Source organism: Haematobia irritans, chromosome 4, assembly GCF_050003625.1.
Source record: "Haematobia irritans isolate KBUSLIRL chromosome 4, ASM5000362v1, whole genome shotgun sequence".
Classification (NCBI taxonomy): Eukaryota; Metazoa; Arthropoda; class Insecta; order Diptera; family Muscidae; genus Haematobia; species Haematobia irritans.
This window is the reverse complement of record NC_134400.1, coordinates 40,742,226-40,758,302: the sequence shown is the minus strand read 5'-3', so window position 1 is coordinate 40,758,302 and position 16,077 is coordinate 40,742,226. Positions and strand designations below refer to the sequence as shown.

Sequence of the window (16,077 nt, the reverse complement as noted above, 5' to 3'; positions counted from 1 at the left end):
AGAAAAAATTTTTAACGTAGTCGAAAAGTCGACTTTTCACAATTTAAAATAAAGCGATTTTCTCTATTTGAAAATAATCAAATAGTTAATTTTTTATTATTTTGAAAAATTCGAAAAGTTGGCTTTTCACAATTTAAAAAAAATCATTTTCACGATTGGAAAATAATTTAATATTTGAACTTTTCCAATTTTGAAAAAATCTAAAAGTTGACTTTTCAAAATTTCTAAAAACATTCGAAAACTCGACTTTTCACTATTGGGAAATAATCGAATAGTTGGCTTGTTACAATTTTGAAAAACAAAAATTAGTAAAGTCGATTTTTATAATTAAAAAAAAAATCATAATTTAAAAAAAAAAAATCGTAAATTCGCCGATTTGGAAATAATCGAATAATTGCTTTTAAAAAAATCGAAAGGTCGACTTTTCACAAAAATTGACTTTTTATCTAGAAACTCATGAAGTTTATTTGTTATTTTTTTAATATAATCTAAAATTGAAAAACAAAATATTTTCTTCCAGATGCTCATCCACAATCTCAGATTACCCGTTTGGTGTGGTTAGACAATAACACTGTGATCTCCACCGGTCAAGATTGTAATACCAAGATATGGCATGTTGAGACAATCTAAATACAAAAAAGAACCGCAATACAACCCAGAAATTTTTGTGAAAATTTATTTAACTATCATCAACATCATCATCCACATCCACATCGACAAAAAGATGTTTAGCGACGATAAAATTGTAATTTTTTTATTGTTAATTCTATGTTCATGGCTTCATCAAACTTATATTAGCTCTGTTCCTTTATTAACATTTAGTTACTAATTTCATATCTATTCTAAATTTACTTAAAATCTGGGATTCAGAAGCAGTTTCAAAGTAAATGAATGAATAGTAGAGAGGACAGATATTGATGTTATTTAAATTATTTTTTTAATATGCATTTTGTATTACTCTACGCTGCTACTACATACTATATGGTTAACAATCAAAACTCATTGCGTCGAAAATCTTTTAATGCTGCGGTTTAAATTCTTTATTTGTATTATTTTTTTCACCCTAAGTTGGAAAGTATTGAAATTAATATTCAATAATTTTTGTGTGTTTTTTTTGTTCCCAATTAAATTATTTATTTTTATATATAAAAAAAATTAGTTTTATTTTTGCAATTTTCATATAAATATTATGTTCCTTTTTATTAATTTCTCTCACCCAAAAAAATATGAACTGTTTTTGGCCGTAATTTTGTACTATGTTTTTTTCAGTCTTAATAGAAACTACTTATGTATGTACGTTTTCTAGAAGCGTAAATTTTATATCAAATAAGTGAGAAATGAGAAAAATAAAATTATTTTACCAACAAAATTAAAATTTGTTTTTTATTGTAAAAATTAAAAATATTCCACAAAAAAACAAACATTGATATTTTTAACTTTCATAACATTTTTATTTTTTTTAATTTTATTCAACTTTTAATTTTTTGTTTTATATGTTTGTATGTATAAATCTGTCTTTTGTGTGCATATAATGTGTAATTGTGGTTTGTGTATAAAAAATATATAATATATATTTTTTTGTATTATATTTACTTAAACCTATTAGAACTAATCTAAGGTGGGTGTAGAAAATTGTGTAGAGATGAAAGTGATAGACGAATAAAAACAAAACAAAAGATACAATAGAGATATAACCAACAAAAAGGATTATATGTATAGTAAAAAAATATAGTATACGTATAGTTAGAAGTGTATTGACCTAATTTGTTGTATTTGGTAAAGTGTATAAGAAGCCTCCAATAGGTATATAAACGAATGAGAAACATTTATGACCATGATCAGTTTTATTTCCCAAATGGAAAGGATATTCAAAAAAATTACACTCAAGAAAATAAATTTTATGATTCGAAACGGGTTCACTGTTGCTACAGAAATAAATTAGAAATAAAATTTTCAAATAGAAATAACATTTTCTATAGAAATAAAATTTTGCAAAAATTTTCTATAGAAATAAAATTTTGCAAAAATTTTCTGTAGAAATAAAATTTTGCAAAAATTTTCTGTAGAAATAAAATTTTGACAAAAATATCTATAGAAATAAAATTTTGATAAAATTATCTATAGAAATAAAATTTTGATAAAATTATCTATAGAAATAAAATTTTGATAAAATTATCTATAGAAATAAAATTTGGACAAAATTTTCTTTAGAAATAAAATTTTGCAAAAATTTTCTATAGAAATAAAATTTTGACAAAAATTTCTATAGAATTAAAATTTTGATAAAATTTTCTTTAGAAATACAATTTTGCAAAAATTTTCTATAGAAATAAAAGTTTGACAACATTTTCTGCAGAAATAAAATTTTGACAAAATCTTCTATAGAATAAAGTTTTGACAAAATTTTCTATAGAAATAAAATTTTGATAAAATTTTCTATAGAAATAAAATTTTGATAAAATGTTTTATAGAAATAAAATTTTGCAAAAATGTTCTATGGAAATAAAATTTTGCAAAAATTTTCTATAGAAATAAAATTTTGCAAAAATTTTCTATAGAAATAAAATTTTGCAAAAATTTTCTATAGAAATAAAATTTTGATAAAATCTTCTATAGAAATAAAATTTGGACAAAATTTTCTATAGAAATAAAATTTTGCAAAATTTTTCTATAGAAATAAAATTTTCATTCGTTTTGTTTGTTAAAAATTTTGCAAATATTTTCTATACAAATAAAATTTTGCAAAAATTTTCTATAGAAATAAAATTTTGCAAAAATTTTCTATAGAAATAAAATTTTGATAAAATCTTCTATAGAAATAAAATTTGGACAAAATTTTCTATAGAAATAAAATTTTGCAAAATTTTTCTATAGAAATAAAATTTTGCAAATATTTTCTATACAAATAAAATTTTGCAAAAATTTTCTATAGATATAAAATTGTGCAAAAATTTTCTATAGAAATAAAATTTTGCAAAAATTTTCTATAGAAATAAAATTTTGCAAAAATTTTCTACAGAAATAAAACTTTGCAAAAATTTTCTATAGAAATAAAATTTTGCAAAAATTTTCTATAGGAATAAAATTTTCACAAAATTTTCTTTAGAAATAAAATTTTGTCAAAAATGTCTATAGAAATAAAATTTTGATAAAATTTGGACAAAATTTTCTATAGAAATAAAATTTTGAAAAATTTTCTATAGAAATAAAATTTTGCAAAAATTTTCTATAGAAATAAAATTTTGCAAAAATATTCTATAGAAATAAAATTTTGACAAAAATATCTATAGAAATAAAATTTTGCAAAAATTTTCTATAGAAATAAAATTTTGCAAAAATTTTCTGTAGAAATAAAATTTTGCAAAAATTTTCTGTAGAAATAAAATTTTGACAAAAATATCTACAGAAATAAAACTTTGCAAAAATTTTCTATAGAAATAAAATTTTGCAAAAATTTTCTATAGGAATAAAATTTTCACAAAATTTTCTTTAGAAATAAAATTTTGTCAAAAACGTCTATAGAAATAAAATTTTGATAAAATTTGGACAAAATTTTCTATAGAAATAAAATTTTGAAAAATTTTCTATAGAAATAAAATTTTGCAAAAATTTTCTATAGAAATAAAATTTTGACAAAAATTTTCTATAGAAATAAAATTTTGCAAAAATTTTCTACAGAAATAAAATTTTGCAAAAATTTTCTATAGAAATAAAATTTTGCAATAATTTTGTATAGAAATAAATTTTTTACAAAATTTTCTATAGAAATAAAATTTTTACAAAATTTTCTATAGAAATAAAATTTTGCAAAAATTTTCTGTAGAAATAAAATTTTGACAAAATTTTCTACAGAAGATTGTATTGTTTGCTAGTTTTTTTGGCAGAATTTTCTCCAAATTTTGGTAGATTATTTGTGGCTCGAGTGGCAACCGTGAACGGGATATTAGAAAAATTTTTTGTTTTAATTGAATCAATTAATGATTAGTAAAAATTATTTAAATTATTGATTGATGTAAATAAATATTAAAAGTTTCAATTAATTTTATGTGATTGATCTTTGGTTTTTGATTTAATATTTTTTAATTTTTTTTTAAAGATTCTAATTGAAAAATTTACACCAAATTTTCAAATGAAATTTTAATTGAATTTAAAGTCATCAAAATTCATTTAATTTAAATAATCTTTAACAGAAGATTCGACTTTATGGAGTCTGAGACCAACATTTCGATGTGTTACAAACGGAATTAACAAAACATAAAAATTCCGTAAATTAATTGAATCAATTAAATTATTAACTATATCAATTAGTTTTTTAATTGCACTTGTTTCATCATTTCCTTGATTGTAGCATTTTCTATTAAAAAATTATAATATTCAAATATTTTGCGATTGTAAACTAAAAATGTGTCATTTGTTTCCAATACACAAGGAAAACTTTCATTAAAATTGAACCAATGAAATGTTTTTATTTTGGCACTATGAAAATTTGTCTTTAAAATAATGCAAGTATTCATTAATACAAAGACACATTACGTTATTTACTCGAAAAATCATAAATACAATGAAAAGTTTCATTGTATTTATGAAATCATTTCATTGGTTCAATTTTAAGTACAAATTTCGTTAATAATACGTTTTGGATGAGAGAAAAATTTTCTTGAGTGTAGACTTTATAATCTAGATTGAACGCTGGTTAATAAGATGGGAAATTCTATTTTCAAAAAAAAAAAAAAACAAACAAAAAATCGAATCTAAACAATACAAAAAACCATAAGAATGGCACTAAGTTCGGGCGGGCCGATGTTTATATACCCTCCACCATGAATTTATTTAAAATATTTTGAGAAATTTCTCTACAGATTAAGCCAATATAGAAATTAAATGTTGACAAAATTTTCTTTAGAAATAAAAGCTGAAATCAAAAACAACAATAATCAGAAATAAAATTTTGATAAAATTTTCTATAGAAATGACATTTTAATAAAATTTTCTATAAAAATAAAATTTTGCCAAAATTTCCTATAGAAATAAAATTTTTAAATAATTTTTAATTTCCTATAGAAATAAAATTTGACAAAACTTTCTGCAGAAAAAAAAATTCACAAAATTTTCTATAGAATAAAATTTGACAAAAATTTCTATAGAAATAAAATGTTGACACAATTTTTTATAGAAATAAAATTTTGACAAAATTTTCTATAGAAATAAAATTTTGACAAAATTTTCTATAGAAATAAAATTTTGACAAAATTTTCTATAGAAACAAAATTGTCTATAGAAAGGATATTTTGACAAAATTTTATATAGAAATGAGATTTTGACAAAATTTTTTATAGAAATAAAATGTTGGCACAATTTTTTATAGAAATAAAATTTTGACAAAAATTTTTATAGAAATAAAATTTTGACAAAATTTCCTATAGAAATAAAATTTTTAATTAATTTTTAATTTCCTATAGAAATAAAATTTGACAAAACTTTCTGCAGAAAAAAAATCACAAAATTTTCTATAGAATAAAATTTGACAAAAATTTCTATAGAAATAAAATGTTGACACAATTTTTTATAGAAATAAAATTTTGACAAAATTTTCTATAGAAATGATATTTTGAGAAAATTTTATATAGAAATTAGATTTTGACAAAATTTTTTATAGAAATAAAATTTTGTCGACATTTTCCATAAAAATAAAATTTTGACAAAATTTTCTATAGAAATAAAATTTTGACAAAATTTTCTATAGAAATAAAATTTTGACCAAATTTTCTATAGAAATAAAATTTTGACAAAATTTTCTATAGAAATAAAATGTTGACAAAATTTTCTATAGAAATAAAATTTTGACAAAATTTTCTATAGAAATAAAATTTTGCCAAAATTTCCTATAGAAATAAAATTTGACAAAACTTTCTGCAGAAAAAAAATCACAAAATTTTCTATAGAATAAAATTTGACAAAAATTTCTATAGAAATAAAATGTTGACAAAATTTTCTATAGAAATAAAATTTTGACAAAATTTTCTATAGAAATGATATTTTGACAAAATTTTATATAGAAATTAGATTTTGACAAAATTTTTTATAGAAATAAAATTTTGTCAAAATTTTCCATAAAAATAAAATTTTGACAAAATTTTCTATAGAAATAAAATTTTGACAAACTTTTTTATAGAAATATAGTTTTGTAACAATTTTCTATAGAAAAAAAATGTTGACAAAATTTTCTATAGAAATAAAATTTTGACAAAATTTTCTATAGAAATAAAATTTTAACAAAATTTTCTATAGAAATAAAATTTTGACAAACTTTTTTATAGAAATATAATTTTGTAATAATTTTCTATAGAAAAAAAATGTTGACAAAATTTTCTATAGAAATAAAATTTTAACAAAATTTTCTATAGAAATAAAATTTTGACAAAATTTTCTATAGAAATAAAATTGTGACACAATTTTCTATAGAAATAAAACTTTGACAAAATTTTCTATAGAAATAAAATTTTGACAAAATTTTCTATAGAAATAAAATTTTGACAAAATTTTCTATAGAAATAAAATTTTGACAAAATTTTCTATAGAAATAAAATTTTGACAAAATTTTCTATAGAAATAAAATTTTGACAAAATTTTCTATAGAAATAAAATTTTGACAAAATTGTCTATAGAAATAAAATTTTGACAAAATTGTCTATAGAAATAAAATTTTGACAAAATTTTCTATAGAAATAAAATTTTAACAAAATTTTCTATAGAAATGAAAATTTAACAAAATTTTCTATAGAAATAAAATTTTAACAAAATTTTCTATAGAAATAACATTTTAACAAAATTTTCTGTAGAAATAACATTTTGACAAATTTATTTCTGTAGAAATAACATTTTGACAAATTTATTTCTATAGAAATAAATTTGTCTAAAAGTTATTTCTATAGAAAATTTTGTTAAAAAAATTAAGAAATAAAACTTTGACAAAATTTTCTATTAAAATAAAATTTTTACAAAATTTTCTTAGAAATAAAATTTTGATAACATTTTCTATAGAAATAAAATTTTGTAATAATTTTCTATAGAAACAAAATTTTCTATAGAAATAAAATTTTATAATAATTTTCTATAGAAACAAAATTTTGACAAAATTTTCTATAGACGTGATATTTTGACAAAATTTTATATAGAAATGAGATTTTGACAAAATTTTCTATAGAAATAAAATTTTGACAAAATTTTTCATAGCAATATAATTTTGTAATAATTTTCTATAGAAGCAAAATTTTGACAAAATTTTTTATAGAAATAAAATTTTGTCAAAATTTTCCATAAAAATAAAATTTTGACAAAATTTTCTATAGAAATAAAATTTTGACAAAATTTTTAATAGAAATATAATTTTGTAATAATTTTCTATAGAAACAAAATTTTAACAAAATTTTCTATAGAAATAAAATTTTGACAAAATTTTCGTTGAAATAAAATTTTGATAACATTTTCTATAGAAATAAAGGAGGTGTACTTTTGAAACTAAATTTTTGCCAATTACTTTATTTACAACAATATTTTGTTTGACTAGAATTTCGTTTAGGAGAACAGAAATTTATTATTTTGGGACACCCAAACTTACATCTATGGTGGGGGGTAATAGAAAAAAATAACAAAAAAATATATATCACAGTCGGGACTAACAATGGGATTTCTAAAATAAAATAATAATGGATGTCTAATAGAAAAAAAAAATTGAATTCAATTTAAATTGAATTCAATTTAAATCTTTGGTCGCTGTCACACTGAAAGAAGAGATTTCTTTTCTGAGGAACGAAATTTTAGATTTCGTTTATCAGTAAAAAATATTCTTTAAAAAAAAAAAACGGATTACAGACCAGCTTTAAATTACTTGTCATCAAGTCTGGTAAATTTGCTCTAAACGAATATCATAAATTTCGTTTCGGAGAAAAGTATTTTTTTTTTGTTTGTTTTGTGTGTATGCGAACTTCTCTTTGATTTAGGGACTTGTGCTCAATATGGGACTGTCTCTATTCTCTACTTTCAAATCGCCCAATGCATTTAAAGTATTTGCGGGTATTGTTACCTCCTGACCATGATCACTGGCCAAGGCTGTCGTTGTTGGTTGTTTGGCAGCATTTGGGGTTTTCGTTTCTTCCAAAGGATTTGGAGATTTTGGTATAGGCAAATTATTTTCCCCCGCAATGGGTGTTGTAAGATTGGAGCTTGGTGTAATTAATGTCAACTCATTGGTTGGTGTTGTGTTAGGTGTTGTTGGACTCGGTTGATTTTCCCTTAAGTGCTGCTGTTGCATTGCATTGGCCGCCGCCGCCAAATGAAATTGATTTGGCATAAACATTTGATGATAGGCTGAATTCAATTGGGCCGCTGTTAATTGTTGCTGTGGCGATTTGGGCATTTGATCCAAGCATATTCTCTCTGCTGTTGCCAGAACTCCTGAAGCATTTTGGAACGTTTGCTGTAGCACAGACGTTGGAGTAGTGGGTACTGTCGATTTTATATCATCGGCTGCATTGGAAGCCGATGCAGATGTCGTGGCATTCGAGAGAGTCGATGCTAAAAGTTTATTAGCCCGTTTCCTTCTAGCCTCTGTTTCGCATGGTGATGGAGCTCCCGGATGACGATATGAGACATGTTTACGTAAAGCATCCTTACTGCGTGATACATGGGAGCAGACATTACAGGCATATCTGGGAGATAGATGACAAAATGCAGGAAATGTTGAGAAAATGTCATAATATTCCGGAAATTTTTCATTAAAGATTAGAAATAAAATTTTGTCAAAATTTTTATTACAAATAAAATTTTGACAAAATTTTCTATAGAAATAAAATTTCGACAAAATTTTCTATAGTAATAAAATTTCAACAAAATTTTCTATAGAATAAAAAATTTTGACAAAATTTTCTATAGAAATAAAGTTTTGACAAAATTTTCTATAGAAATAAAAGTTTTACAAAATTTTCTACAGTAATAAAATTTCAACAAAATTTTCTATAGAAATAAAATTTTTACAAAATGTTCTATAGTAATAAAATTTAAACAAAATTTTCTATAGAATTAAAAATTTTGACAAACTTTTCTATATGAAAAACAAAATTGACAAAAATTTCTATAGAAATAAAATTTTTACAACATTTATAGAATGTTGTAAAATTTTGTCAAAATTTTTTATAGAAATAAAATTTTGTCAAAAATTTTCTATAGAAATACAAATGTTGACAAAATTTTCTATAGAAATAAAATTGTGACAAAACTTTCTATAGAAATAAATTTTTGACAAAATATTTCTATAAAAACAAAATTTTACAAAAATGTTCTATAGAAATAAAATTTTGTCAAAAATTTTCTATAGAAATAAAATTTTTACAAAATTTTCTATAGTAATAAAATTTAAACAAAATTTTCTATAGAATTAAAAATTTTGACAAATTTCGATAGAAATAAAATTTTTACAAAATTTTCTATAGAAATACAATTTTGTCAAAATTTTCCATAGAAATAAAATTTTGACAACATTTTTTATAGAAATAAAATTTTGTTAAAATTATCTATAGAGATAAAATTTTGACAAAATTTTCTATAGAATAAAATTTTTACAACATTTTCTATAGAAATAAAATTTTGTCAAAAATTTTCTATAGAAATACAAATGTTGACAAAATTTTCTATAGAAATAAAATTGTGACAAAACTTTCTATAGAAATAAATTTTTGACAAAATATTTCTATAAAAACAAAATTTTACAAAAATTTTCTATAGAAATAAAATTTTTACAAAATTTTCTATAGTAATAAAATTTAAACAAAATTTTCTATAGAATTAAAAATTTTGACAAATTTCTATAGAAATAAAATTTTTACAAAATTTTCTATAGAAATAAAATTTTGAAAAAATTTTCCATAGAAATAAAATTTTGACAAAATTTTCCATAGAAATAAAATTTTGACAAAATTTTCTGTAGAGATAAAATTTTGTCAAAATTTTCCATAGAAATAAAATTTTGACAAAATTTTGTATAGAATACAATTTTTACAACATTTTCTATAGAAATAAAATTTTGTCATAATTTTCTATAGAAATAAAATTTTGTCAAAATTTTCTATAGAAATAAAATTTTGTCAAAAATTTTTTATAGAAATAATTTTGTCAAAATTTTTTTATAGAAATAAAATTTTGTCAAAATTTTCTATAGAAATAAAATTTTGATAAATTTTTTATGGAATAAAATTTTGACAAAATTTTCTTTAGAAATAATGTTTTGACAAAATTTTCTATAGAAATAAAATTTTGACAAAATATTTCTATAAAAATAAAATGTTGACAAAATTTTACCCTAGAGGCTTTCCAATATCTTACCTCACATTTTGATGTGTTTCCAAGTGGACCCTTAAGTTATACTGATTCGATAACTGTTTGTGACATATAAAGCACGTTGCATAGAGTTTTGAACTGGACGGAGCTTTATTTTGAGGACTTTGTGGTGTAGCCAATTTTTCACCACAGGCATTTCTGGCTTCGGGCTTGGCACCATCGCTACTGCTGAGGTTTCCAGAAGCAGCAGCTGCTGCAGCACATGATGCAGCATATTTATCCAAATGTTGTTGAAGCTTTAATTGATCCTCTGGAGAAATATTAAAACCCAATTGATGATGGTGCAATGGAGAATTTGCTTCTGCCGATGTGGGCGAAGAGAATAACGACGATTTGGGAGCCATTAAGGGCGACGTATTGATTGTATAGTTTTCCATTGATGTCTTAATGGAGAGCGGACTCAATTGGTTTTGTAAATGACTGGACAATGATGGGGTTGGAGGAGATCCATTGTTATTGTCATGATTGCCACCAAATAATTTTCCCGTTGTTGCTGGTGCCGATGCACTTGTATTGCAACCTCTAAGATTTTCCACAATTTTATCAATGCGCTTAATGTCCTTTTGTTGGGCTCCAGTCATGGGAATGGATCCACACATTTGGGCCGATGAATGTGTTGATTTTTTCTCTAAGCCACTACAGAAACGTTTTGATCCTTGTGCCGCCTCATTGTCATTTGCCAACGATCGACTGATCTCTTCGTTCTGTCCCAGAGGTGATAAATCCTTGGAGTTCATAGCCTGGTAGAGATTACATTGTTGCTGATATTTGGCCAATATTTCGGAAGTCTTATTTAAGGCAGTTTGGGAGAAATTCAAGGGCTGATGCATAAAATTTGGATAGAATTGTAGAGATTTCAAAAAGAAACTCTCCAAGGGTGAGGGAAATTTGGAATTTAAAACTGGATTTAAGAGTGGACTAAATGGTGAAGTGGGTAGCATAGAGGATGTGGCTAATGACGGGTTTGAAGCCTGTTGTTGTACTGCAGGTGCTTGGGGTATGGTAAAATCGCCGGAGGTAGCTAATGACGTTGATGATGGGGTCGCCGGTGGTGGTGTTGGGGGTGTTAGAGATTTTTCTCGTTCTTCCAATTCTTTGATAACCGCTATGGGTTTATGTGATGGTTTTTGTAACTAAAACAAAATAAAAACAGAGAACCCAAAATGTTATTAAAACAAATAAATCTATACACTGGAATACAGTTCACCACTGTGGTATCACAATGGACTGAATAGTCTAAGTGAGCCTGATACATCGGGCTGCCACATAACCTAACCTAACCATACACTGGAAAAAATAAAAATTTTCTATAGAAATAAAATTTTGAAAAAAATTTTCTATATAAATAAATTTGTGAAAAAATATTCTGTTGAAATAAAATTTATTCTATAGTAATAAAATTTAGACACAATTTTCCATAGAAACAAAAATGTTGACAACATTTTCTATAGAAATAAAATTTTGCCAAAATTTTCTATATAAATAAAACGTTGAGAAAATATTCTATTGAAATAAAATTTTGCAAAAATTTTGTATAGAAATAAAATATTAAGAAAATACTCTATAGAAATAAAATTTTGACAAAATTTTCTATATAAATAAATTTTGCAAAAATTTTGTATAGAAATAAAATATTGAGAAAATATTCTTTAGAAATAATTTTATTAAAAAATATTCTATAGAAATAAAAGTTTGAGAAAATATTCTATTGATATAAAATGTATTCCATAGAAATAAAATTTTCTATAGAAATAAAATTTAAGCAAAATTTTCTATAGAAAAAAAATCGACAAAATCTTCTAAAGAAATAAAATTTTTTAAAATTTTTTTTCTATAGAAAATTTTCTCAAAATTTGGATAGAATTTTGTAAAAATTTTATTTCTATAGAAAATTTTCTCAAAATTTTATTTTAATAGAAAATTTTGTCAAAAATTTATTTCTATAGAAAATTTTGTCAAAATTTTATTTCTATAGTAAATTTTGTCAAAATTTTATTTCTATAGAAAATTTTGTCAAAATTTTATTTCTATAGAAAATTTTGTCAAAATTTTATTTTTATAGAAAATTTTGTCAAAATTTTATTTCTATAGAATAATTTGTCAAAATTTTATTTCTATAGAAAATTTTGTCAAAATTTTATTTCTATATAGAAAATTTTGTCAAAATTTTATTTCTATAGAAAATTTTGTCAAAGTTTTATTTTTATAGAAAATTTGTCAAAATTTTATTTCTATAGAAAATTTGTCAAAATTTTATTTCTATAGAATAATTTGTCAAAATTTTATTTTTATAGAAAATTTTGTCAAAATTTTATTTCTATGGAATAAATTTTATATCAATAGAATATTTTCTCAAACTTATTAGTTGGATGGGAATTAACCTAAGGCTTTGTGGGTGAACAAAATTTAATTTTATTATTATTATTATATATTATTATTATTATCTCTAATAATACCTACATTATTGTGAACATCAGCCAATCCTTTGATACCCAAGGTTTCGGCCAAACTTAATAGCGATGGTATTTGCTCTTCATAAACATTTACCTCACCGGAATACATGAATGTAAGTAAGGCAACAATGGCTTGAAATGATGCACCAGGTATTATGATTACCGGATGGTGGGTATTATCCAGTGTACGAAAGATTTCCAAAAAGAAAGAACTGCAAGCACTAAGCACAACGCGATGGGCACGTAGAGTTCGTCCCTCAGCCGATATGGTAACATCGGTAAGATGGCTTTGATCCAATAGAATGGGCAGTGTACTTAGTAAACTGGTCTGTAAAAAACAAGATTTAAAAATGTGATCTAATAAATGGTCATAAATAATCAAGCAAAATTTTCGATGGAAATAAAATTTTGACAAAATTTTCTATAGAGATAAAATTTTGACAATTTATTCCATAGAAATAAGATTTTGACAAAATTTTCTATAGAAATAAATTTTTGACAATATTTTCTATAGAAATAAATTTTTGACAAAATTTTCTATGGAAATAAAAATTTCACAAAATTTTCTATAGAAATAAAAATTTAAAAAAAAATCTACAGAAATAAAATTTTGACGAAATTTTCCATAGAAATAAAATTTTGAAAAAATTAAAATTTTCTATAGAAATAAGATTTTGACGAAATCTTCTATGGAAATCAAATATTGACAAAACTTTGTATAGAAAAAAAATTTGACAAAACTTTCTATATGAATAAAATTTTTGGCAAAATTTTCTAGAGAAATAAGGGTTTGACAAAATTTTCTATAAAAAAAAAACTTTTTGAGAAAATTTTCTATATAAATAAAATGTTGACTTAATTTTCTTTAGAAATACAATTTTGAAAAAATTTTCTATAGTGGTAAAAATTTTGACAATTTATTCTATAGAAATAAAAATTTGACAAAATTTTCTATACAAATTGATCTTTGACAAAAGTTTGAGTAAAGTTCCTATATAAAAAAAAAAAACAAGTAAGGAAAGTCTAAAGTCGGGCGGGGCCGACTATATTATACCCTGCACCACTTTGTAGATCTAAATTTTCGATGCCATATCACATCCGTCAAATGTGTTGGGGGCTATATATAAAGGTTTGTCCCAAATACATACATTTAAATATCACTCGATCTGGAAGAATTTGATAGGCTTCTACAAAATCTATAGACTCAAAATTTAAGTCGGCTAATGCACTAGGGTGGAACACAATGTTAGTAAAAAAATATGGGAAACGTTTAAATCTGAAGCAATTTTAAGGAAACTTCGAAAAAGTTTATTTATGATTTATCGCTCGATATATATGTATTAGAAGTTTAGGAAAATTAGTCATTTTTACAACTTTTCGACTAAGCAGTGGCGATTTTACAAGGAAAATGTTGGTATTTTGACCATTTTTGTCGAAATCAGAAAAACATGTATATGGGAGCTATATCTAAATCTGAAGCGATTTCAACCAAATTTGGCACGCATAGCTACAATGTTAATTCTACTCCCTGTGCAAAATTTCAACTAAATCGGAGTTAAAAATTGGCCTCTGTGGTCATATGAGTGTAAATCGGGCGAAAGCTTTATATGGGAGATATATCCAAATCTGAACCGATTTCAAACAAATTTGGCACGTATAGTTACAACGCTAATTCTACTCCCTAGGCAAAATTTCAACTAAATCGGAGCACAAAATTGGCCTCTGTGGGCAAATGAGTGTAAATCGGGCGAAAGCTATATATGGGAGCTATATCTAAATCTGAACCGATTTGGCTGATATTTTGCAAGTTTTTCGAGACTCATAAAATATTCGGACGTACGGAATTTGAGGAAGATCGGTTGATATACACGCCAATTATGACCAGATCGGTGAAAAATATATATGGCAGCTATATCTAAATCTGAACCGATTTTTTCCAAAATCAATAGGGATCGTCTTTGAGCCGAAACAGGACCCCATACCAAATTTTAGGACAATCGGACTAAAACTGCGAGCTGTACTTTGCACACAAAAATACATCAACAGACAGACAGACAGACAGACGGACAGACAGACGGACAGACAGACGGACAGACAGACAGACGGACATCGCTAAATCGACTCAGAATTTAATTCTAAGCCGATCCGTATACTAAAAGGTTGGTCTATGATTACTCCTTCTTGGCGTTACATACAAATGCACAAACTTATTATACCCTGTACCACAGTAGTGGTGAATTGTATAAATATGGGAAACGTTTAAATCTGAAGCAATTTTAAGGAAACTTCGCAAACGTTTATTAATGATTTATCGCTCGATATATATGTATTAGAAGTTTAGGAAAATTAGAGTCATTTTATATCCAAATCTGAACCGATTTCACCCAAATTTGGCACGCATAGTTACAATGCTAATTCTACTCCCTGTGCAAAATTTCAACAAAATCGGAGTTAAAAATTTGCCTCTGTGGTCATATGAGTGTAAATCGGGCGAAAGCTATATATGGGAGATATATCCAAATCTGAACCGATTTCAACCAAATTTGGCACGCATAGTTACAATGCTAATTCTACTCCCTGTGCAAAATATCAACTTAAGCGGAGTTAAAAATTGGCCTCTGTGGGCAAATGAGTGTAAATCGGGCGAAAGCTATATATGGGAGCTCTATCTAAATCTGAACCGATTTGGCTGATATTTTGCAAGTTTTTCGAGACCCATAAAATATTCGGATGTACGGAATTTGAGGAAGATCGGTTGATATACACTCCAATTATGACCAGATCGGTGAAAAATATATATGGCAGCTATATCTAAATCTGAACCGATTTTTTCCAAAATCAATAGGGATCGTCTTTGTGCCGAAGCAGAACCCTATACCAAATTTTAGGACAATCGGACTAAAACTGCGAGCTGTACTTTGCACACAAAAATACATCAACAGACAGACAGACGGACAGACAGACAGACGGACATCGCTAAATCGACTCAGAATTTAATTCTAAGCCGATCCGTATACTAAAAGGTTGGTCTATGATTACTCCTTCTTGGCGTTACATACAAATGCACAAACTTATCATACCCTGTACCACAGTAGTGGTGAAGGGTATAAATATGGGAAACGTTTAAATCTGAAGCAATTTTAAGGAAACTTCGCAAACGTCTATTTATGATTTATCGCTCGATATATATGTATTAGAAGTTTAGGAAAATTAGAGTCATTTTTACAACTTT

General features: G+C 24.2%; 2 protein-coding genes across 3 annotated transcripts in view; one reads left to right on the top strand and one right to left on the bottom strand.

The window, feature by feature from the left end:
- The window catches only part of flr (actin-interacting protein 1 flr), a 30,655-nt gene extending 28,823 nt beyond the window's left edge, over nucleotides 1-1,832 (top strand). The window contains exon 8 of the mRNA XM_075303596.1: nucleotides 521-1,832. Coding sequence (XP_075159711.1) covers nucleotides 521-630 — 110 coding nt within the window. The 3' untranslated portion in view covers nucleotides 631-1,832. The remainder of the gene's footprint in view (nucleotides 1-520) is intronic.
- Nucleotides 1,833-7,496: 5,664 nt separating this feature from the next.
- Nucleotides 7,497-16,077, bottom strand: part of LOC142232885 (uncharacterized) — a 30,972-nt gene continuing 22,391 nt past the window's right edge. For both annotated transcript variants that reach the window (XM_075303595.1, XM_075303594.1), the window contains 3 exons: nucleotides 12,853-13,173; nucleotides 10,378-11,525; nucleotides 7,497-8,708 (listed from right to left, as the gene is read on the bottom strand). In XM_075303595.1, the coding sequence (XP_075159710.1) occupies nucleotides 7,997-8,708; nucleotides 10,378-11,525; nucleotides 12,853-13,173 (2,181 nt within the window). In that variant the 3' untranslated portion in view covers nucleotides 7,497-7,996. The remainder of the gene's footprint in view (nucleotides 8,709-10,377; nucleotides 11,526-12,852; nucleotides 13,174-16,077) is intronic.